The 22,662-nt window shown below is 43.0% G+C and overlaps 1 protein-coding gene across 1 annotated transcript; it reads right to left on the reverse strand.

Moving 5' to 3' along the window:
- Nucleotides 1-355: 355 nt before the first annotated feature.
- On the reverse strand, nt 356-19,858 carry Fdx1 (ferredoxin 1). The gene is made up of 4 exons (XM_076576264.1): nt 19,523-19,858; nt 13,652-13,776; nt 4,159-4,288; nt 356-697 (listed from the first exon to the last, which is right to left on the reverse strand). The coding sequence occupies exons 1-4, from the start codon at nt 19,717-19,719 to the stop codon at nt 583-585; spliced, it is 567 nt and encodes a 188-aa protein (XP_076432379.1). The 5' UTR covers nt 19,720-19,858; the 3' UTR covers nt 356-582.
- Nucleotides 19,859-22,662: the final 2,804 nt, after the last annotated feature.

Raw genomic sequence — 22,662 nt, forward strand, 5'->3', positions numbered from 1 at the left:
TAAGATCTTCATAATTTCTCCAGTTTCAGGCTGATATAAAACTGACAGCCAGAAGCAACAGATTCTCTGGCTACACCCTGGTTAGATGGAGATCTACTGCCTACATGAAACAAGAATAATGATACGCTTTTAAAAAATCGTCGTGTCTGTGGAGGCAAGAAGTGGAGTTACAAACCATTACGAATGGCTGTGTGGGTTTAGGAATTGAACCGGGTCCTCTAGAAGAGCAGCCAGTGCTCTGACCTGCTACTCTAACTCTCAAGGCCCAATGACACTCTTTTTAAACTTACCTCTTAAAAAAGCAGACATAAGATTACACGGTAATGTTTTGCTAAAATCACTGACACACTCATGGTAAAATGTGTAAGGAGTTTATTATATCAACTCTGTTCTAAAATTAAACTGACATTTTAATAATTTAATCAAAACAAAAACTGCTGACTTTCAGGACTACAAACTGAATTAAGACAGCAGAGCTACTCATACTGAGAAATACATTCTGTTGTGTAATCACTTAATTATACTGAGAAATAATTATAAAAATAGGTAAATTTTCATGAAAATATTTCTTTTTATTGTGTTTTAGGAATTCTTGCTCATGTCCACAGACTGCCTGACATCCGCCACTGCCTCAGGCACACTCACAGTCATGTTGTCCATAGCCTTGGTCAGACAGACTTGGCAGCCCAACCGTGACCTGCAAAGAAAGGAAGGAGGCCCCGTTTAGCACTGGACACAGGTCATCCACAGCCTGCAGTTGTTTAGGACATTTTTATACTCTCTTGCCCAAAGAGTTGGAGAATTTGCTAATCTTTTAAGTTTTCATTAGGCCAAGGCAGACACCACCATCCATGCCAACTAGAGGCAGCTGAGGGCCAGCACCAAACAACCATGGTGGCAGCACCTGGAGTCCCAGCACTGAAGACGGAGGCAGGTCAGGAGTTCACCACCATCCTCGGCTACACAGAAGGAAAGAGACCAGGCTAGGATAGGAGATCCTGCCAGACAGTAACAACAAAAGTCTGTAAGACAAGAAGGAAATCCATAGACTCAAACCGTCAATTGTCAGAAGGTATTTCCCCCATATCTTTAACATCTCTGAAATCAAGGTCCATCTTAAAGCCAATGGCATTTCACAGTCACTGCTACAGTGTGAGGTGGTTTCTGTGTCAGGGCTGTGAACTTTGTTACAACATACACACCACGATCTCCAATTGAGTTAGAGAAGTATGTTGATTCCAAAATGGTTAAATTCTTTAGCCCATGTGAAATGAGTGCAAAGGGATTATAGTACCAAAATCACCAGCACCAGAGGAACGCAGCAGATGCAAATCTGTAATGTGTTATGGGAAGATGGACCATGACTCCATTCTCTTCTCTTTCTTTCACAAAATGCACCAATTATGCTTTCCTCAGATGTTCCGTTGTCAACAATGTGGTGCGTGCGTATGGCTATGTTAAATGACTTTTCTACATGCACACAGCACATCAATGAAAAGGCCCTACAGCACATATTTTAGTAAGCAGCACTTTTCTCTAGAAGTACACGCTAAGTCGGGATTGGTGGCCCTGCCTATCTCAGCTGCTTCAGAGGCCAAGACAAGAGGGCTGCAAGCTGAGGGTCAGCCTGAGCTGACGGGTAAGAATTCCAGCTTGGATTTAACTTCACTTCAGTCTTAAATTTTAAAAAGTAAAGAAAGGGTTGGGATAAAGCTCAGTGTAAAGTACTTTCCTAGTATGTGCAAGGCCCTGGGTTCAATTCCCAATACTGGGGGGGAAACAGTTACTCTTACAATAAAACTGTCTTTGACAAAGCATGTTCTGAAGGCATTGGCTTCCTTGATGGATTCATCAAACATTTACTGAACGTATAATGGTAAATTTTTCTACCACTAAATGTCAATGGTACAGTACTAAATGTCAATTGGTGTACTACTAAATGTCAGTGGTTATTCTACTAAATGTCAATGGGTACACTACTATACATTAATGAGTATACATAGAGTATTCAATCCAATGCTTTCTTATTAACACCTGGTACATGTTGGGCTCAGGAGAGGTGTTCATAGGAAAGCACAGGATTTAGAGAAAATTGGCCAGTGGTCCAAAATCAGCACTAACAGTGTATTCAGAGGCAACTTTCTATTATTTCCTAACCTGATCATCAAGATGGAGAATAAAAGGCTTCCTCGAAGGACTGCTGAAAAGACTGACTGCTAAGGTCAATAATATGGAGTGAACTTTCAATCAGACAGATGAGATGAGAAAACTCACTGAGAATCAGCATGTGCGACCATGACAAACAGAAAACATGCCACACAAACAGAAAACAATGGAACCCTCTGAGGAGGAAGCCATACTTCTGGCCAGGACAGATGGTGTCTGGAATAGATTTTGAAGGGTGGGTAAGACTTAACATTTAGTAAGAAGCAAAGGAACTTGGGAAGAGCATCTGAGGTGAAGTAGGTGCTTCAGTTTTGCTGCTGGGAAGCACTGACAAGGACAAGCAATGGGTGGGGTGTGGCTCAGTGACAGAGCACTTGCCTAATGTGCAAAAGTCCCAATCCAATCCCTAGCACCTTCCTCTGAGGGAAAAAAAAGGAGAGAAAAAATTACATGGAAAATTATAGTTTAAAAAGTAGCCAGAGCAATGCATATAACTTAGATATAGTGAGGCACCACTGGGGAGTCCTGGAATAAGAAAGCCAGTTTAGCCATAGGGAACTTCGATGGCTGGGAGAAAAATAAACATCACCTCCCATCAGTAGTCCTTCACTGTGGAGTTAGAAACAGCCTTGACTATACTCAATTATGCGTGGAGCTCTATCTGCAAGAGCAAAAACCATGGCAAGGCAATACAGACAGATTTTACAGGACTTGGGAGGCCTTAGGGAGACAGTCCGATACCCCACTTGTTCATACATGAAGAGTAAGACAATGCTACACTTTAAGGAAGTATTCATTTAAAAGTGATTCTACTGTCAGTGAGGCAAGGCAGAATACTGTAGGCACAGTGAGTGAAGGGCAAGTACACCAAGGGCAGGAGACCGTCTATGGGTCAGGGCAGCAGCCACGGCAAGCTTGAATGGAAAAGGTATGATGCTCCCAGGGTGTTAGTCTTGCCTCCATAAGAGGGAGAGAGAGGCTAGGGACATAGAGGCCAGGCACATGGCTGACTGACAGACAGAGTGCTTTGTCTAGCATGGGCAAGGCCCTTAGTACCCAAAACCAGACAGAATAGAAAATAGGGAGAGATGAACTATAAAAGGAACACACTGAAATTAATAAAACTATTATCACTATAATTGCTTAAAGTTTATTCTTAGTATATGAAACCTAGTTCTTGTAAGCTAATAAAGTTTTTAAGAAGTTATTCTTCATTAAAATAGTAAAATACAATTAAACAAAACCCACTCTCAGTAAGTAATAAGCCTCCTTAATTATGCCTTGAAACAGTAACTCAAGGACAAGCCTTCCTTGACTCTAAGACTGGATAATTAAAAAATAGTATCACTAATGCCACCTGCTACTGTGAAGCTCACCGTGTTTTAAGAGAAACTCTACCTACTAATTAATAAGCTCTGATTAATTTACTTTAATATACACTTAGAAAAAGAACTACTCACCTTAACATAATTACTATTATATATTAAGTTTCTTTGAAAACTCAGTTCTCTTAGACAGGTAAAAATTTCCACTATAATTCTGTTCAATTATCAAATATGTCCTTCAAGAATACTATAAAAAGCATTCCATTTAATTCCATCCTATGAAATTGATAAATATTAATTCCTGGCATAAAAATAGACTAAAGAAGATGTGTTAGGATTTAGGAATTATATTACTATCAATTAATTCTTTGACTTTTGTAAAAGGGAAGTTTCATGGGGCCAAGTATGGCCAGTGAAAGGAAAGTGCTCCCAGAGGCTGTTCAGACTTCATGACTGTTCTCTACCTACAAGGGCATCTCTACTCATGGCTGCCATCTTAGACCCACCGGAATATAACGCCGACTTCTCAGCTTGTCAGCAACAGTGCAGCAACTGTAAGTCTTACCTGACAGGTCAGGCATTGTGCCTTATGCCTGCACTCTCAGCACACACGAGAGTGAGACCACCCTGATCAACAGTTCAGATCCTTCAAACAAAATCTACTCACCTGGCTGTGAGTCCATAAGCCAGGTCAAGCATGTCATTCTCCTCATCGGTGATGGCATCTAACTTCTCATAGATATGATCCTCAAAGATAAGGTGACAGGTAGAGCAGGCCAACGTTCCCTCGCAAGCACCTGTAAGAGCAGCAGAGGCTCAACATGCTGTGCACTGCAGCAGTGCACACCTGGCCGCTCTGAATGCTTCTCAGTGTTAGCATCAGCCACAACACTAAGTGAAAGGGATTCATTACTGAAGAGTCACGAGTCAGGAGTAGGTCCCCAACCCCACATGCTGTCTGAAATCACTCACACAGTACTTCACAAACAGGCAATGTGAGGGGACCATGAAGGACATACAATCTTAATATTAAAATGTATCCAAGTTCATAACTGAGGCACACATATGCATAACGATGTATCCTTAAATACATACAGCAATAATGTATATAATCATATGCACATAATTCACCTTACCTGGAGAGCCTTAAAACAACTAATAATGACTTGTGTTATCGAAGAGAAAGCAACCACCCTACACCTAAATAAAGTTAAATATTCTTCCCTCTCAATCCTCTAAGTAATCAGGTCTAACAAACAAGATGTTATAAGACGCACCACAAATTTACATAATGTGATTATTTCTTTTGTCCCATTTTTAAGTTATATTTATTCTATATTTGAGTGTTGTGTATGTATGTGTGCATGTGCACCATGTGGGTCTCAATGACCAAACTCTGGTCACCAGATGTAGTATCAAGTGCCTTTACTTCTGAGACATTGCTGGCTCCTCGTCCCACTTTTTTTTTTTTTTTTTTTTTTGGTTTTTCAAGACAGGGTTTCTCTGTGTAGTCCTGGCTGTCCTGAAACTCACTCTGTAGACCAGACTGGCCTGAAACTCACTGAGATCCACCTGCCTCTGCCTCCCAAGTGCTGGGATTAAAGGCGTGCGCCACCACTGCCGGGCTCCGCATTCCACTTTTAAACTATTAATTTAACAGTTATTTATCAGTTCCTATTATGTGCCAAGCACCACAGAAAGGAAACTAACAAAATCATGTCATCCAAACAAATCAAGACAGACTCTAAGAAACAGCCTCAGACTTCATTTGGAAATCTCCTCTCAAAGAAATCCAACTATATAAGCCAGGGCTTCCTTATCTTTTCCACTCATGACCTATTTTCAAGTGAGAAATTTTTAAGTGGCCACAGGTAAATAGGCAAATAAAACAGGTACATAAATCAAACACACAGTGATAATAATCATAAACAAACTTTATTTTAAAGCTTTGGTTGCTTTATATGTATATATAAACATTTGTATACATATATAAACACTTGCACGCACACATATATATAAACATTTGTACACACACACATATATAAACATTTGTACACACACACACATATATAAACATTTGCACACACACACACACACACACACACACACACACAAACATTTGTACACAGAATGGCCTAGAAGATCACTAGCCAGATAGCCTGGAACATATACACAACATAGAAACAGAGACAAGGAGACCTGCCTCAACAAGGGAGGTGAGAAAAACTTCATACCATGACCATGCACCAGAACACATATAACAACAGAGAGAGAGAGAGAGAGAGAGAGAGAGAGAGAGAGAGAGAGAGAGAGAGAGAGAGAGAGAGAGAGAGAGAGAGAGAGAGAGAGAGAACACCTTACATTTAAAGCAATGATAGCCTCAGGAGGGCCCAAGTAATGAGGCACAAGAGTTGAGCATCTGAGCTCTGGAACCAGACTCCCCGCCTGACCACTCCTCTGTGTCCTCTGTCATGGCAGGCTTCTCTACTCTCTGTGCTTCAGTTATTTTCATAGTAGCCATACCAACTCCACCTGGACGTTACAGGAATGGTGAGCATAAACAAACGTATGTATTGGCAGCACATCTGGCAGGTTGTGGTGATCACTCTTTGGAAACAGTGAGAACCTCAGGCTGCTGGGGTGGGGGACCTGTATCAATCGTCTCATCCAGCATTAGCGCTGCATGCTACAGTACTAACAGACCAGCAATACGTGCACAGTGGTGCAGCAGAGGCAGGACTGTTCTGTCATGGGTTAGCCAACAACTTTCTGATTGGATTTCAATCTGGCTTCAAAAAAGGGATGCCATGCCTGGTACTGTAAGCCTGGCTGAAATCACAGGTGACAGGAATTTACTGCTGGTGTTTTACTTATGGGTTAAGCTGTCAAACTGCCTTCTAAATACTGATGCTTATAACCACTGATCTGTGTTGCTCTTGCTCTCAACTTTGGCGGGAAAAAGTTGTTTTTGCTCTTTACTTGATTGTTTTTTGTTTTTGTTTGTTTGGTTGGTTTTTGTTTTGTTTTGTTTTTTTGGTTTTTTGGGTTTTTTTTGTTTTTTTTGTTTTTTTTTTTTTTTTGAGACAGGGTTTCTCTGTGTAGCCCTGGCCATCCTGGAACTCACTTTGTAGACCAGGCTGGCCTCAAACTCAGAGAGATCTGCCTGCCTCTGCCTCTCAAGTGCTGGGATTAAAGATGTGCACCACCACTGCCTGGCAAAGCTTGTTTTTGCAGTAGGCAAGAGTGATTATTGCTGAGAGCTCATAACTGGTCAAAGTGCAATATAAGCAACCATAAGGCTCAGGGAACACTATGGAAGAGAGGACAGGATGTTAAGCGTTGGTTGAGGAGGAAAAGTGTGAAATGCCGACATCTGGACATGACACAGCCATTGCACACATCAACTCACAGAGGCTGTGATTACCTGCCCAAGATCACGCCAGTCAAAAATCCAGCATGGATGGAGGAGGGGCCTCTATGGCCCCACCCTTGGCAGAGGAGCTACTGGCAGTTGATGGTTGCTGAGAGATTCACGCTCTTTGAGGACATGGCACTGGTAGGTTGTCCAGACCCCAATGGGTTGCCCTACACCCATCACATATTAGCAGCACTAATTGGTCGGGGGGTGGGAGGGGAGTAATAGCCAAAAGAAGGAGGACATGAAGTTTAGAGGAAGTCAGGGTAGAGGACACTAAAGGAAGTTAGAGAGTTGTAGGGACAAATGGAGATAACAAAAGTACATAGTATAGATATATGAAATTTCCATTTATGAAATTTGAGTGCTGCTGACAGGAAATTTCCTACATGTGAGTCTTGTATTAGGGTCATTTTGTTCACTTAAGATGCTAACAATACAAGGTGGGTCACCCACAAACACCTACCTTTCCTAAATGAAACTTAGAATACAGCAGTGTGGTAAGTTACATACTGAAAATGAAACGATGTATAATCAGTGTCCAAAGGCTGACGTAGCATATCAGAAAAACAACAGTAAGCATAAGGGCAAGCAGAAATACAGACCTCTATGAACATACTGGGACCTCTTTTCTTGAATAGTCATAAAACGGGCATATGAAAAATTCAGAAGAAAAAGTTTGAAATGATAAGCTAGATAAATTTAATCACAGATGTATAACTGCCCCCAAGTGGCAGAATACTGCAACACACGATACTGAAAAGATTATCATCAAAGTTGGTAGAAAGAATATTTATGCACTGTATTGTTTCCCAAGTTCACAATTGTCCATTTTGATCCACTTATTCACTCATTCCTTCATACACAACAATGACTAAATTAAGAATGACTGGATCCCTTACCAGAGTCCAATGGAAGAAGGACACAGGAGTGAATAAATGTACTACCGAAATGTGGTAAATGCTATGAAAGGATGGTCGGGGCAAGGCAGTGGGCCAGACCAGACAATGACAAACTGTGGCAGACTGGGTACTACAAGCAATGTAGTCTATAATGGGTTGGGAGTAACCCGAGAGACCCCACTAGGCCCTGGGGGGTTGGGCAAAGGAGGATTCCTTTTGTTACCCGAACCCCATAGCTACATCCCAGAATCCAGCCCTCCCTTCCACAGCATCTGTCATCATCGTCTATGTGTTCCCCACACGACATAAGGAACTAATACAAGCAGGCTTGAGAGACAGAGAAGAGTAAAGAAGCATTTGTGGGATGGGAGAGAGACGGAACAGAGGGAAAAGTGCACACACGAAGTCTCAAAGGTGTGAGTTTAGTGGGAGTTCAAGCTTCTAAGAGGTCAGCATTGCCAAAATAGGAAGAAGAAAGAGGAGAAGCGGAGGAGAGTGGAAGAGCAGGGGGAGGGCACATCATGTGCAGCCGTTAGGCCAACGAGGAGTATGGACTTAGTCCTAAGAGAGCACTAACATAGCTGATGTGTGTCTGTGTGTCCTGACCATCACCCCAGCTGCAGAGATCAAGACCAGAGGCAGGTTCACAGGTCCAGTTATGCAATGGCTTACCAGAGCCAAGGAATAAATACAAGGATGGAGCCAAGAGGAGCTACTGGAGGGGTCAGTGAGGGTAGGTGCCAATGTGCTGGATGTACAGGAAAACAAATGCTGCTCAGGCTTCAACCTGCAGTAGTTGGGCAGTGCTCACTACTGACACAGGAAGTGCTGGAGGAAAGACTGCTAGAGAAGGGTGGGATCAAAAGCTGTTTTAAAACACGATTCCTACCAGCAACAGGCTTCAGCGGGTGAGGGCAAGTGTTGCCAAATCTGACTGGTGACCTGAGTTCATGCTCATTATGCACATGGCAGAAAAGGAGAACTCCTCAGCCCTCCACATGTATTATAGCATGTGTGTGCCTACAATCACACACAAATGTTATACACATATGGTGGAGGGGATAAATAAAATGTTAAAAAAAATCAAATATTTCAGTTTTAAATACCTTTGGGATTTCCAAAAAGAAATGTAAAGTAGGGAGTTGAATCTGCAAGTTTAAGCTCAGAGGAGAAAACTGAGCCAAAGATATAAATTTAATCTCTATCAGCATTTAGGAAGGACTTAAGGTCACAGAAGGGATGAGATCACATGAGTAGATACTTACTGCAGAAACCATGGACTCAGCCATGGGCAGCCCTCAGGTGTTTGAACACATGGACCCTGGGAGGTGTCACTGTTTGTCGGGGAGCGGGGAGAGGTGATGGAACCTTTAGGAGGTTTGTGCTCATAATGCACATGGTGGAAAGCCATGCTGGAAGAAGCATGTCACTGGGTCATGTGTTGAGTTTGCAGCCTCCCCCACTTCCAGTTCACTCTGCTTCACAGCTGTCGTTGAAGATGTACTCTCTGAGCTTCCTGCTATGGCCACCTGTTGCCATGTCTCCCTCACTACTGTGGAGCTCCCACCTGCAACTGCAGTAAACCAAGATAAACTCCTTCTTCCATAAGTCACCTTTGGTCAAGGATGTTTTTATCCCAACAGAAAAGGTCCTGATACACTTGGATTAACTCATTTGATCTTTACAGCAACCTTATGGGGTATATACTAATACTGGCCCCATTTACAGGTGAGAAGACAAAATAAGAAGTTAGGGCCCCAACCCAAAGTCACAATACTGTAAAAGTGGTGGAATGGACAGACAGGCCTAGGCAGGAACACTCTACTCAACCACGCCAAAAAGGGTTTAGGGAAAAATACTGTTTCAACCTTGACTCACAATATTAATTTAATTTTACACAAACACTTGATAAAATAGATAAATATTTCACAGCAAAACCCCTGTAAAAAAGGTTGTGTTTTTCTATGTTTTTTTATTTCCTTATTTCTCCAAGATGCTAGTTAGAAGCCAATAAACTGGAGCTGGGAATGTATCTCAATTGGTAGGATGCTTGTCTGGCACACATGATATCTTAGGTTACTCTCAAGCATGACAGAAACCAGGTATGGTGGCTCATGCACTCCCAGAACAGAGACGGAAAAAGGAAGATCAGGAGTTCAAGGCCAGTCTCAGACACATAATTTCAAGGCCATCCTGAGATACAGTAGGTCAGATGTTTCATCACAGCAACAGACAAGTAACATGTTTATGTTACCTGTAGAGGGACTTTGGCAACAAAAACAAAAACTTCCTTCTTTCTGATGTTTAGTCCTTCGACCTCTTCTTGAATTGTCTTACACAGCTAGACAGCCTTGCAGTCTATGACTACATATCAGTTCTCTGTCAATAGGCAGCTGTTTTTGCTCATCCTTTCTGTTAGAAATATCTCTGTAGTAAATTGCCTAGGACAAGTGTCTCTTCCTAAAAGTGAAAGTGAATCTGCAGAGAAAATGACATAAATAGCCTCATTTGGTTATAGCTTTCACCTAAGTGTTCTTGAGGGCTAGAAAAACCATTTCTTTTGGGTGTTCTCTTAGGTGGTTACAGCCTCCACACATAGATGTGTTGGTCTAGAACATGACAGAGAACACTGACACACAGTTTTTAAATCTGATTTAAAGGTTGGCTAGTTCCAGGACAGCCAGGGCTACACGGAGAAACCCTGTGTCAAAAAACCAACCAACCAAACTTGTCTAGTAATTCTAACATCTGCCTTTTGTTTTTCCAAGGGAGGGCCTTCCCTCGCTCTTCACGTATCCTGAACTTCTTCTTCTGTGCAGGTGCAGCTGCCACCTTGTGGAAACTGGGAGTAAGGAGCTCACCCTGCCCCAGGTGTGCGGCAGTTGCTGCCCATTGGCGGTCACTGCTGCCCACTGCTGCTCACAAATCCTCTGAAGCTCACAGTCCTCAGTGTGCATCCCAGCTTAGTGGCCAGCTAAAAGACTGGCCAGGGGGTTAAATGTCCGGTGTCAAGAGGTTTTTGCAAGAGGCTCAGGTAATTAGGCAAATACTTCACCAACCAAGCAATTTGCATGTTAGTCTTTACTGTTGCTTCTAAGAGAGCTCACAGTCAGCCAGAGATGAGAGTCGAGTCTGTGTGTCTTCTAGATCCCCAGAGCCTCACAGCCTTCTACAGCATCTCACTCTGGGGTATTCCTTTCAATGTGTAGCTAGGCTCTTGCTCACCCCAAGTGGTATCACAAACCAACAAAGCTCATCATTTTAGGTGAAAGCTCTATAGACAAAGATCTCACCACACAGAAACCTACAAGGAGGATCAAGGAACTCCCTGGACTGGAGCTCTTCTAGAGAACTACAAGCAAGGATAACAGTGACAATATTCTGGGAATGGGACTTTGTGGTGATATTTTATTTGTGCTCTAATAAATGAAGCTTGCCTGGAGATTAGAGGAAAAAGCCAGCCATTATAAGCAAACACAAAAGTCATGCAATGTTAGCACACGCCTTTAATCCTATCAGCTGGCAGGCAGGGATCTGTCTGGATCTATGTGAGTTCAAGGCCACACTTGGAACAAAGCCAGACATGGTGGCACACACCTTAAATTCCAACACTAGCTAACCATGGAGGTCTGTACAGACAAACAGGAAGTGACAGAGCTGGGCAGGAAAAGGAAATGATGTAGGTGGACAGAGAGAGCAAATCAGATGGCAGAACAGCAAGGCATATAGGTGTGGGTGGACAGGAAGTGTCTCACTTTTGGAAGCTGCAGCGTTGGTGAGGTGAGGTTAGCATGTGGTTGTTCCTATTCCTCTGATCTCTCAGGTTTTCACCCCTATATCTGGCTCCGTGTTTTCTATTAATAAGACTGTTCAGAAGTTCATCTACAGAATTTCTTTTGAGTACTTTGAACCCAGGCTGTCCTCCAGTAGTCACACAGGGGACAGTTTTCACCAAGAGTAGAATTACAGTGCATACAAACTTCTCTGCCCTTATAGAAACAAAATGGTTTAGACATTAAAAATAAAGGTTTTTGATGTTTTTCTAGTGTCATTCTACAGCATGTAAATACCAAACTAGTGTATCTTTGGATTTATTTTTCAATTTAAAAATTGCTGTTTGAGTTTCTAACTTGAGTTTCATCTAAAAAAAAAAAAAATGTTTAATGAATTCTGGCTTGGATTTGGACAGAATTACCAACATTTTTGAAATGGCCCTAAGCATACTTCTGCCATTTTGTGCTATCTATTTACAAGAAGCATAATTCTCATCACTGACAACAAAACACTAGGACACTCTAAAAAATGCTGAAGATGTGCGTATGTCTACAAAATCAAATATACAAGAACTAATCAAATATTAGTTCTTTAAAGCCAGGCACATGGTGGTGCACATCTTTAATCCCAGCACTTGACAGGCAGATCTCTGTGAGTTCAAGGACAGCCTGGTCTACATAGTGAGTTCCAGGACAGCCAGGGCTATACAGTGAAACCCTGTCCCAAAACACGACCCCCTCCCCAATAAAAATAAAAATAAAAAGATTTAGTTCTTTATATAAAAATAAACAAGCATCTATTTGGTTTGAAATAAACTTACAATTTATTACCAGTCAATGTTCAATTTGTGCAACTATAAACTATATACCAAGGTTGTATGAAATGTCTTCAACAAAAAGGAACTATAACTGGAAAGGCTCCAGGAGCCCTGTTTCAAACTTAACATGCACCGTCCAAATCGAGAGAGCAGCTTCAGCACACTCTGCTAGGCTGGCAAGACAGACTGGCTGGTAAAGGCGTCTGCCGTCAAACCTGAAAACCTGAGTTTGATCCTCACGACCCACGTGGAAGGAGGATAGAACTGACTCCATAAAGTTGTCCTCTGATCTCCACACATGTGACACAGCATAAGCAAGCCTGCACATAAACATATGCACACATGCGTGTGTGTACACACACACACACACACACACAAATAATAATAATAATAATAATAATAATAATAATAATAATAATAATAATAATAAATAAAACATTGCTGGCTAGACTTCCTGAGTCTCAAAATCTGCATTTCTCCGGTGATAAAGATGGCAATGAGCCAGGAACCCTCAGAAATGAACCATTTAGACACAGCCAGTGCTTCCCCGAGGTATAATACGGAAGTGTGAAAACATCAGCTTTGTACGTGTGGTTAGACGATATGGTCAGAAGTAAAGAAATGAGAACTTTCTACACAATCCTCTTTTTTTTTTAGAGTAAGTTACCCCTCCTGAGAAGGTGAGATGACACTTAAATGAAATCAGAGCTATTCAAAACTGCTCTATGCTATGGTATTTACGACCTCTGACCTGTGTCTTCCACCTCTCCCGTACCCTCTGGCTTGCAGCACAGGTGGCACAGAGTTGGTAACAGGGCCACAGTCGATTTCTGAGCCACGTGGCCATTTAAATTCTCTTCTAAACGTAAACAACAGTGTCACTCTATTATTCATATTATTATTTTTAATGTTTCTGTGGGTATGTTTCTGTCTGTGTGGAAGCCATGTGTGCACAGGTGTAGGAAAAGACAGAAGCGGGTGGAGGACCCCCTGGAGCCAGAATTAGAGGCAGTTATGAGCCAGCTGACCTGGGTACTGGAACAGAATTCAGATCCTCTGAAGAGCAGTATGTGGTTTTAACCACTCAGCCATCTCTCCAGCCCCTACTTTATAATAATCTTTACAAATAAAAAAAATTAACATGTCCTAAATTACAATATTTACTTAGAATGTTATAGTTTAAAAGTTAAAACAAAGAAAAAACCCTATAACTTATTCAGAAGTCTACCTTGGAAGTTTCAGGAACACTTACCAAAACCATCAATATCCAGATTATTTTCAATCACAACATCTAGCAGAGAGTCACCGACTTTGCCCGTGGTCTTTAGAGTTTCACCATCACGGTTCTTGAAGTAGACTGTTATCTTATCTTCTGAGCTGAGAAAGGAAGCAGCATTTCAATATTTTTAGTAATTTCAAAATATAACTTAAAGGCCAGGGAGATAGTTCATCAGATAAAGTTCATCTTGCCATGAAAGCCTGGCCACCTGCGTTGGATTCCTGGAACTCATTCCAAGATGTGGTTATCTGACCTCTACATATGTGCCATGGGAGCCCACAAACACAACATCAACATAACTCACACAACAGTAGCAAATAAAAGAAAAAAATTTAAATCATAACTTAACCCACAAGGTCAAATGAATAAACACACCTGTAGGAAGAAGAAAGCACAAACTGCGGGTCTAGCCTTCTACCCTATCTACAGAGGGCAAGCTCTATCACCCTAAAAGAAATGAAAACCACTTCCTGACCCAGCAAACTGGTGGGTTCTGGAGTTTTGTCTCCCTACCTGTCACAGATCTGTGGAAACACTCAGCAATCATTACCACCCAGGAAGTCTACTGGGGTTTTTGTTGATGGCAACGGTGATTCTGGTCTGGTTTCCATGCCAGGGATGAAATCCAGATCCTTACACATGCTAAGTACATAACTGACCACTGAGCTACACCCTCAGTTCATGAAACCTATTTTGCTTTTGCAAGCTCTTAGAAAAACAGTATCTCTGTGACCATGGCCCTCAGAGATAAGTTCAAGGTTGTCCGTGGTCAGCTTCATAAAAGCAAATCATTCTGCTAGCCACAAGGTCACTACTGTGCAGGTGCCTGGTCGTGAGATTCTGACCACGAGAGGCAGCTGTTTAACTCTTTTGTGAGTCTCTGAACATTTTAGTCCATATGGTGTATTCAAAACTAACTGGATCTTGGAAAAATGCACACCACTGCATATGTTTTACTGTTATCTATCATCTAGCAAGCCTAAATTGCTTTCCTTTCTACAAAACATCATTAAAATGTGGGAAAAGACATTTTACTAGCACCTGGAGCTTTCTACTCCATTCCCAGCACTTAATTAGTTATAATTTTTAACTACTATCAATAGATGGCAATAGTTACCCCCCCCCCATAAAAGTCAACTTCCCTAGAAGTCAAAGCAAATAATTTCAGGGCTAGAAATATCTTTCAGAAGTGCAAATCCAATCATCTAAATTCACAAATAAGACAGATGAACCACCCCCAGTGGATAATGCTGTGTTACCATGACACTGGATAAAAGGACCCTGCTGAGTCGGGTAGTGGTGCACTCAGGAGGCAGAGCCAGGCAGATCTCTGTGAGTCTGAGGTCAGCCTGGTCTACAGAGTGAGATCCAGGACAGGCACCAAAAACTACATAGAGAAACCCTGTCTTGGAAAAGAAAAAAAAAAGGATCCTGCTAATTAAAAAATCCTATCTTAAAATATCAGCGAAAGCTTTCATCACTTTGTATAATGAATATACACTAATATTTTCTAAATGAAAGAAATGATACAAAAAAAATTTTGTGCTTGTGCCTTCAAAAAAAGATTGATGCTCCCAAACTTCTTTTAACTGGGGGTTGGAGAGGCCTTTAAAAACAAATATTTTTACTTGCCTGGCCCCCCTAGCATATGTCAGGCCCCACACGGTCAAAAGACAGAAAAAGAGATTCAGAGACAGGTCAGGGCAATGCTCCTCCCAAACTGGGCTCTGTAAAACAACTCTCCTGACAGAGGAACTGAGACTCTAAACTACTCAACAGCTATGCTCTTTTCTCAAGGTAAAACAGCTGAGGAGGACAAGAGCCCTCACAGCTAGAAGATTCTCTAAACACAAATTAAAAAGGGATGTAGGGGGCAATGACTTGGGACAGTTGGACTCCGTAGTAAAGTGGAAAGTTTAGGAATTCATTTGTATATTATTAAGACGCACGTGTGCGCACACGTGCGTGTGTGTGTGTGTGTGTGTGTGTGTGTGCACACACCCCACACATACACATACATATACACCACACACCACACACAGCAGAGGGATGTTGACATTTTCAGTGCAGGCAACTGGGTGGTTCAGTTTAACCTAGGGTTACTAGAATTAAGAGAAAGAGCTTTGTGGAAGCTGAAAATGAGCTCACATTTAGAACTTGTTTGGCTTTTAATACTTGAAAAACCAGATGGGACTGTTCCCAAACCTATGCCAATATGAATTGGCGAGATGTAACACAGACAAATGACTGGAAGCTAAGCTACAGTAAAGAGGGATGTTTATGGAATCATTCAAAACCAGGGGCGTTAGGATTGCTGTAATAGGACACACAAGAGCTAAACTTACAACAAAGGAATTTCAAATCCTTTAACATCAGCCTCTTGTCAAGGCATTTACCTTACAGTTTTGACAATGTACAAAATGCCTAAGCCATGGAGAACTCAAACACAGACCAGTAACTTTCATTTAAAGCTCAAAAAATTTCTTTCTACTGCTAGGAACCTGGACTGTTAAAATGTACTAAAGCAATGGCTCTCAACCTGTGGGGTCAAATGACTCTTTCACCGGGGTCACATATCAGATATTTCATTACAATCCATGACAGTAGCATAATTACAGTTATGAAGTAGCAACAAAAATAATTTTATGGTTGGGGGTCACCACAACATGAGGAACTGTATTAAAGGGTCACAGCCTTAGGAAGGTGGAGAACCACTGTATTAAAGGTATGTGGTTAACAAATGCTAAGATTAGTAACTGATTCTAAAAGACAGGGAAGGGAGCACAAATGAGAGGGAAGGTGAGTCTTCAAGTGAAAGAGCAGAGACCCTAAGCCAGAAGACACGGCTGCTGGTCTTGCTCCTAACATGCACTTTCAAGGAAGTGACTATGGAAACCACTGCTATACACAAGTAAAACAGAGTAGTGACTCCACCAATTAAAGCACTAAAATATTTTTTTTGTTTTACAGAATCCTACTTATCCTTGGCTAACTTCCAATACCCCATGTACCTAAGGATGGCCTTGAACTTCTGATCCTTCTGCTCCACCTCCCAAGTGCTGGGATTACATATATATGTCACCTCTGCACACTTTATGTGGTGCTAGGGATCAAACAGGGCTTCATATACTACTAACTGAGCTACATCCTTAGCCCAGAATCAAACTGCTTTTAATTTAATGGATTAAACAGTTAAAATAGAGGAAGTTTATGGAAATACTTTATACACATGTACTTGACCAGAGTTAACTACTCTCTGTTCACCCTCAGTGACTGACGGGTCATTTGTACAGACCATCACCCGAAACCCCTTCTAAGAACTAGGTAAGATTTCAAGTAGCAGAATAAATGTAATTCTTCTAAACCTTCATCATCAATTAAATGGCCGCTTGCTTTGTTCAACCCCAGCAAATTAACCAGGCTGTAGTCCTGTAGGTCCCCAGGCTTAACGGAGTAAAGCAGTGGCTCTCAACCTTCCTATTGCTGTGACCCTTTAATACAGTTCCCCATGTTGTGGTGACCCCCCAACCATAAGATTATTTTTGTTGCTACTTCATAACCGTGATTTTGTACTATTACAAATTATAATGTAAATATCTGTGTTTTCCAATGGTCTTGGGTGAACCCCTGTGAAAGGGCCATTAGAACCCCCCTATGGGGGTCGATACCCACAGGTTGAGAAGCACTGGGGTAAATAAAGCATAGCTGTCTTACCCTTTCACTACATAACCTGGGCACTAGCACAGGGAAGGGCCAGTCCATAGCTGCCTCCTTCCCTCGTCACCTTTGCTCTCTGAACTGACTCACGAAAGTACGAACTAAAGCGCTACCAGCTGCAGTACTGCAGCAGCTCCCACGCCTGACACTGAAGGGGACCTGGTTACAGCCACAGCACTCTAAGAAGAAAGACTGCCACCTGCTAGTCGACACAAAACCTACTCAAGGTCTATAGGCCTGGTTTTGCCAGCTGGTTAATAGGAAAACTTGATGCCCACTCACCTACCTGTCCACTTCACAGGACTGTCTGTGAAGTACGGTGAAGTAATACATGTGAAAGCCTCTGTAATCAGACTGCTGCAAAATACCAAGTATTATGTCAGGGTATTGGAAATACAAGCTTCTCAATAGTCACTTATTGAGAGCTTATATAGATGTGGAAATCGAAACTCAGCTTCTAGAACTGCTGTCCAATACAACTTTGGATTTAAACAGGAATATCTTACACTGGCAAAGCCAAACACAGTCGATGCTCACCATATGCTAAGTACTTGAAATGTGGCTAGCATAACTGCAAGACAGAACCATAAATATTATTTAGCTTCAATTTTCTTAATGTTCAATAACTACATATGACTGGGAGCTGCTTGTTAACAGCAAGAGTTTGGCATAATAGGAGCTGGAAAAACCTACTTGAAGCTCCAGTGTCTGTGTCAAGAATCACAATATCCAAAACCTAACAACAAAATCACGGGAACCAATTTGCAAAAGTATATGTGTTCCCTTAGACACTAGTTACACTAAATATGTTCAATATATGTCATAACTTAGATCCAGAAAGCATCTGCCATAGAAATTGAGGCATCCACAGGTGAACAGTCGGAGGGACCAGGGGAAATAGGATAGGATGGTCCTCAAGATTTCCTTCTCATTTCATGCAAAACACACGGGGGGGGGGGGGGGGGGCAAATTCCCATTTCCTGCTATACTCGATTCTGGAGTCAAACAAGCGGCAGGGATCTCTATGACCAGAAGTTCTCTGAAGAAGCCGTATCTGTGTTGAACACTGTGCAGACAATACACCAGACATAGACATTCCTGGTTGTGAAGAGATGGACTGCCACAGATCTAGAAACAGCCAAAATTACCTTCGGTTATCGTTAACACCCTTCATGGTCCTGTATCACCACACACTGTTTCTGAGCTTTATGATTACCGAGTACTTAAGTTTGGAATGTGTTATCCTAACAGACCATCGGCTTGCAAGCCTAACACTAAAGATGTAAGATAGGTTCAAAACTCTGTAATCTACTTGTATTCCCTCATTATATTTGGCAAATACACTGATTTGTGACTTTCTTTGGGCCTGTGACTACAAACGTTGAGCTGAGTTCTTCCACAGAGGAACATACAATCCATGGAAACTTCAATCTGTGTTTCCAGACCATGGGCACTCATGTTTGGCTTTGAAGAAACTCTCATCGTCCCTCTGAAGCAACAGCTGTTTTGCATTGACATTGACCTATAATTCAACATGTCGTCACACTTCGAAACTTTAAGTAAATTTTATCTTTAGTATACCTAAGAGGGCCGTGCCTTTAAAAACAAATATACCCGATACAAATATTCCACCTATGGGGATCTCTCAATTCTCTCAACATTTACCACAGAATTCTCTATAGTATAACCCCAAGAACTAAGAGGAACCTGACTACTGAGCCCTCATTTTTAACCAGGCGCAAGACCAATGCCACATGCACGGCGTCATTTATCCCTTAAATCATCCTGGAGGGCAACACTGTTATCGTAGGTCTACAGGGACTAAAGTTAAACCAGTGCGGGTGGAAACCCTACCTTACCTAATTCCCAACTAGGCACGCGTCCCTTAACCCTTCCCTAGCAGGAAGGCAGCACAAAAGGCCAGCCTGTGCTAGCCTTGCCAGGGGAGCAACCACGACGGTAAGATCGACAAGGACACCCCACCAAGGAAGCTCCGGGGCTAATGCCCCAATACCGCCCCGGCCAGGTCCCGGAACGCCGGCGTCGGGAGGCGGAAGGGAGCCCCGGGCGGAAACGCAGGCCGCGGACGGACGCCGGTACCCCACACCGCTCGCCGCCGCGCCTCACCTGCTCCACGCGCGCGCAGACACGCTCAGCGGCCGCCCCCGCCCGGCCTCCGCGGGTACGCCGGGGCTCGGGGTCCACTGAGGGACGGCAGTTCCCGCGCGGACCCCACAGGCCAGCAGCCAGCGGCGGTCCAGGCCACGGAAAGCGACGGAGGAGCAGGCGGCGCGCAGGAGTCGGGCGCCCGGAGCGGCCGCCATAGCCCGGTCGGAAGGTTCCGGGTCCTGCGATGTCCTGCGCAGTCCAGAGGGTCCCGCGGGTCCCTCGCGTCCAGCTACGGGCCGACTACACTCCCGGGGGCACCCAGCCTGCCCTATAACCCGCGTCCACGCCCGGCCCCGCCCCGCGGCTGCCACGCCTCCGCGGGGCGGGGCCGGGCCGAGCACGGCTCCCGGGAGCCCGTCAGGAGTTCACCTTGAACCTCTTCTGCCGTCAGCTCTGCACCCTGGAGCAATTACGTTTCAAAGACTGACCAAAAAGCCACCAGGTTAACTGAGCCGCCTTTGTTCCAGTCCCTCAAAACAAAGCAAAATATCGCAGTTTCCAACACCTTTAGAGTTCAAGGTAGAGCAAAAGGGATCTAGGTTTTTTCCTACCCAGGACTGCGGAGATTTTTTTTTTTTTTTTTTTTTTACAAAGTTTTAGAATGCCAATCGACAATTTTATAGAGAGTCATAGATAAAAGCGTGTCTCATAACGAATAATTCGTTATTTAGGGGTGCTGAAATAATGCTCGGTGCAGGTAGTAATGCTCGGCCTGGACTGACGAACTGAGTATATAAAACCTTGAAACTTAACAGGAAACTTTTTTATTTTTAAATGAGTAATGGCTGGTAAGTTGTGAAAGAGTCTTTGAGGTCAGACATTCCAACCCAAGTCCTAGGTTGATCAGAGACCTTGGATAAATTATTCTCTGGGGATAACAGTTTCCATAACTCACGGATAAGTTCACATTCAGGGCCGTTGCGGAGGTTAGATGAATAAGAGCAACAAACTGCGTCACAAACCATAAGTGATAATGCATCATCTTGAACATTCCTGATAAAGTGCTGAAGGACAGAAGCACATGTTGCAAACAAGCTAAACATAGTAAAAGATTACTTGAATATTCAAGCTGGGGTTGGAAACAGAGCTAAGAGGTTAAGAATACCGTTGCTCTTGCAGAGAACCTGGGTTCAGTTCCCAGTAACCACAGAGCAGCTCACAACTGTCTGTAACTCTAGTTCCAGGAGATCCAAAGCCCTCTTCTCGCCTCCTCTGGCACCAGGCATGCACATGTATGCATATATTTAGGCAAACACATTTGGGAGGAGAAGGAGTATTCCTCAAGAAGCTGAAGATGTGGCTCAGCAGTTAAGAGCACTTCCAGCACTTGTAGAGGACCTCAGTTTGTTTCCCAGCACCCACTGCAGTTGGCTCTCGACTGCCAATAACTCAAAACTCCACAGGAATCCATCGCCCTCTGCTGGCCTCCACAGGCACCTGTATACATCTTAAAAAAAAAAAATCAGTCTCAAGTCTCAACTTATCTCCTCAAACATTTATCTTTTTTGTTGTTGTCGTCGTCGTTTTGATTTGGTTTGGTTTATTTGAGACAAGGTTTCTCTGTGTAGTTTTGGAGCTTGTCCTGGAACTCACTCTGTGGATCAGGCTGGCCTCAAACTCACAGAGATCTGCCTGCCTCTGCCTTCCAAGTGCTGGCATTAAAGGCGTGCACCACTACCGCCCGGCTACATTTATCATTCTTATGATGTGAACTGTAAAACTCCATCTAGCTTTTTGAAATGTACAGTGGGTTGTTACCTACTGTTATCTCACTGTGGAACAGCACACCAAGCCTGACTTAAACATCACAGTATGCATCCTTATGTACACATGTGTGTGCAAATATACATACATAAAACCATCACATGAAATCCCATTAGTACTTACGGTTTTCTGTGTTTGTTAAAATTATAAAGAACAGGCCGGGCGGTGGTGGCGCACGCCTTTAATCCCAGCACTCGGGAGGCAGAGCCAGGTGGATCTCTGTGAGTTCGAGGCCAGCCTGGGCTACCAAGTGAGTCCCAGGAAAGGCGCAAAGCTACACAGAGAAACCCTGTCTCGAAAAACCAAAAAGAAAAAAAAAAGAAAAAATTATAAAGAACAGAAATTTGGGCTTTGGAGAGATGGCTCAGCAGTCAAGACTGAATGCTGCTCTTACAGTGGACCTCGGTTTGGTTCCCAGCAACCATGCTGGGCAGCTCACAACAGCCTCCAATATCAGTTCTAAGGGATTAAATGCCCTCTTCTGGCCTCTGTATACAGAGAGAGGCGGGAGGGGGAGAGGGAGACAGAGAGGGAGAGAGAGGGAGAGAGGGAGAGAGAGAGAGGAGAGAGAGAAAGAAACACACATCTACACATAAATTTTTAAAAATGGAAAATAAAACAAAAGCAGAAATCTATTGTCTCATAGGTTTGGAGACTGGGTAGTCCAAAATCGAGATGGCAGTAGGTTCGGTGTGCAGTAGGAGCCCGGTCCTCTGCTTCCAAGACAGCACTTTGTTACTGTGTCCTCCCGTGAAAGAAAGGATTAAAGCAAAAAGGCCTACCTAGTTCTATTAGCCCTTTTATGGACGTAAAGCCGCTATCCTATTCCCTGACCAGCCTTGGGTTGGCAATTAACTTTCAACATAGATCTTGGAAGGAACACGTTCAAAACACAGCACTTTCCTCGGCCCATCTTTCCCATGAAGTCAATCCTGTTCCTCCCAACAGATGAGCTTATCTCACACAGAGAATACATTTGGCAACACCTTTGTTGGGAGCTGTGCCAGGAACTTCCACAGTGTTTAGCTCAGTCATGTATGCTGGAGACATGCTAGTGAGCAAAACAATCCCTGCTCTTATTTTAGAGATGAGATCACTAGGGTCCACTGTAGCAGCAGGTATTCTTGGTCCTAAGTCCAGGGCCTAAGTAAAAGAAACTAGAATTTTATTAGTCTTACAGTTCTTAACTTTATATTCAATAGTAAACACAAAATTCTACATGAGCCATACAACATTACCTAAGCACAAAAGGGTTTGAGTGTGTGTGTGTGTGTGTGTGTGTGTGTTGCTAGAGTTCAGACTTCAACCTGTGCATGCTAGGCAAATGCTCTGTT

This window comes from Peromyscus maniculatus, chromosome 7 (genome assembly GCF_049852395.1).
Source record: "Peromyscus maniculatus bairdii isolate BWxNUB_F1_BW_parent chromosome 7, HU_Pman_BW_mat_3.1, whole genome shotgun sequence".
NCBI classification, from domain to species: Eukaryota; Metazoa; Chordata; class Mammalia; order Rodentia; family Cricetidae; genus Peromyscus; species Peromyscus maniculatus.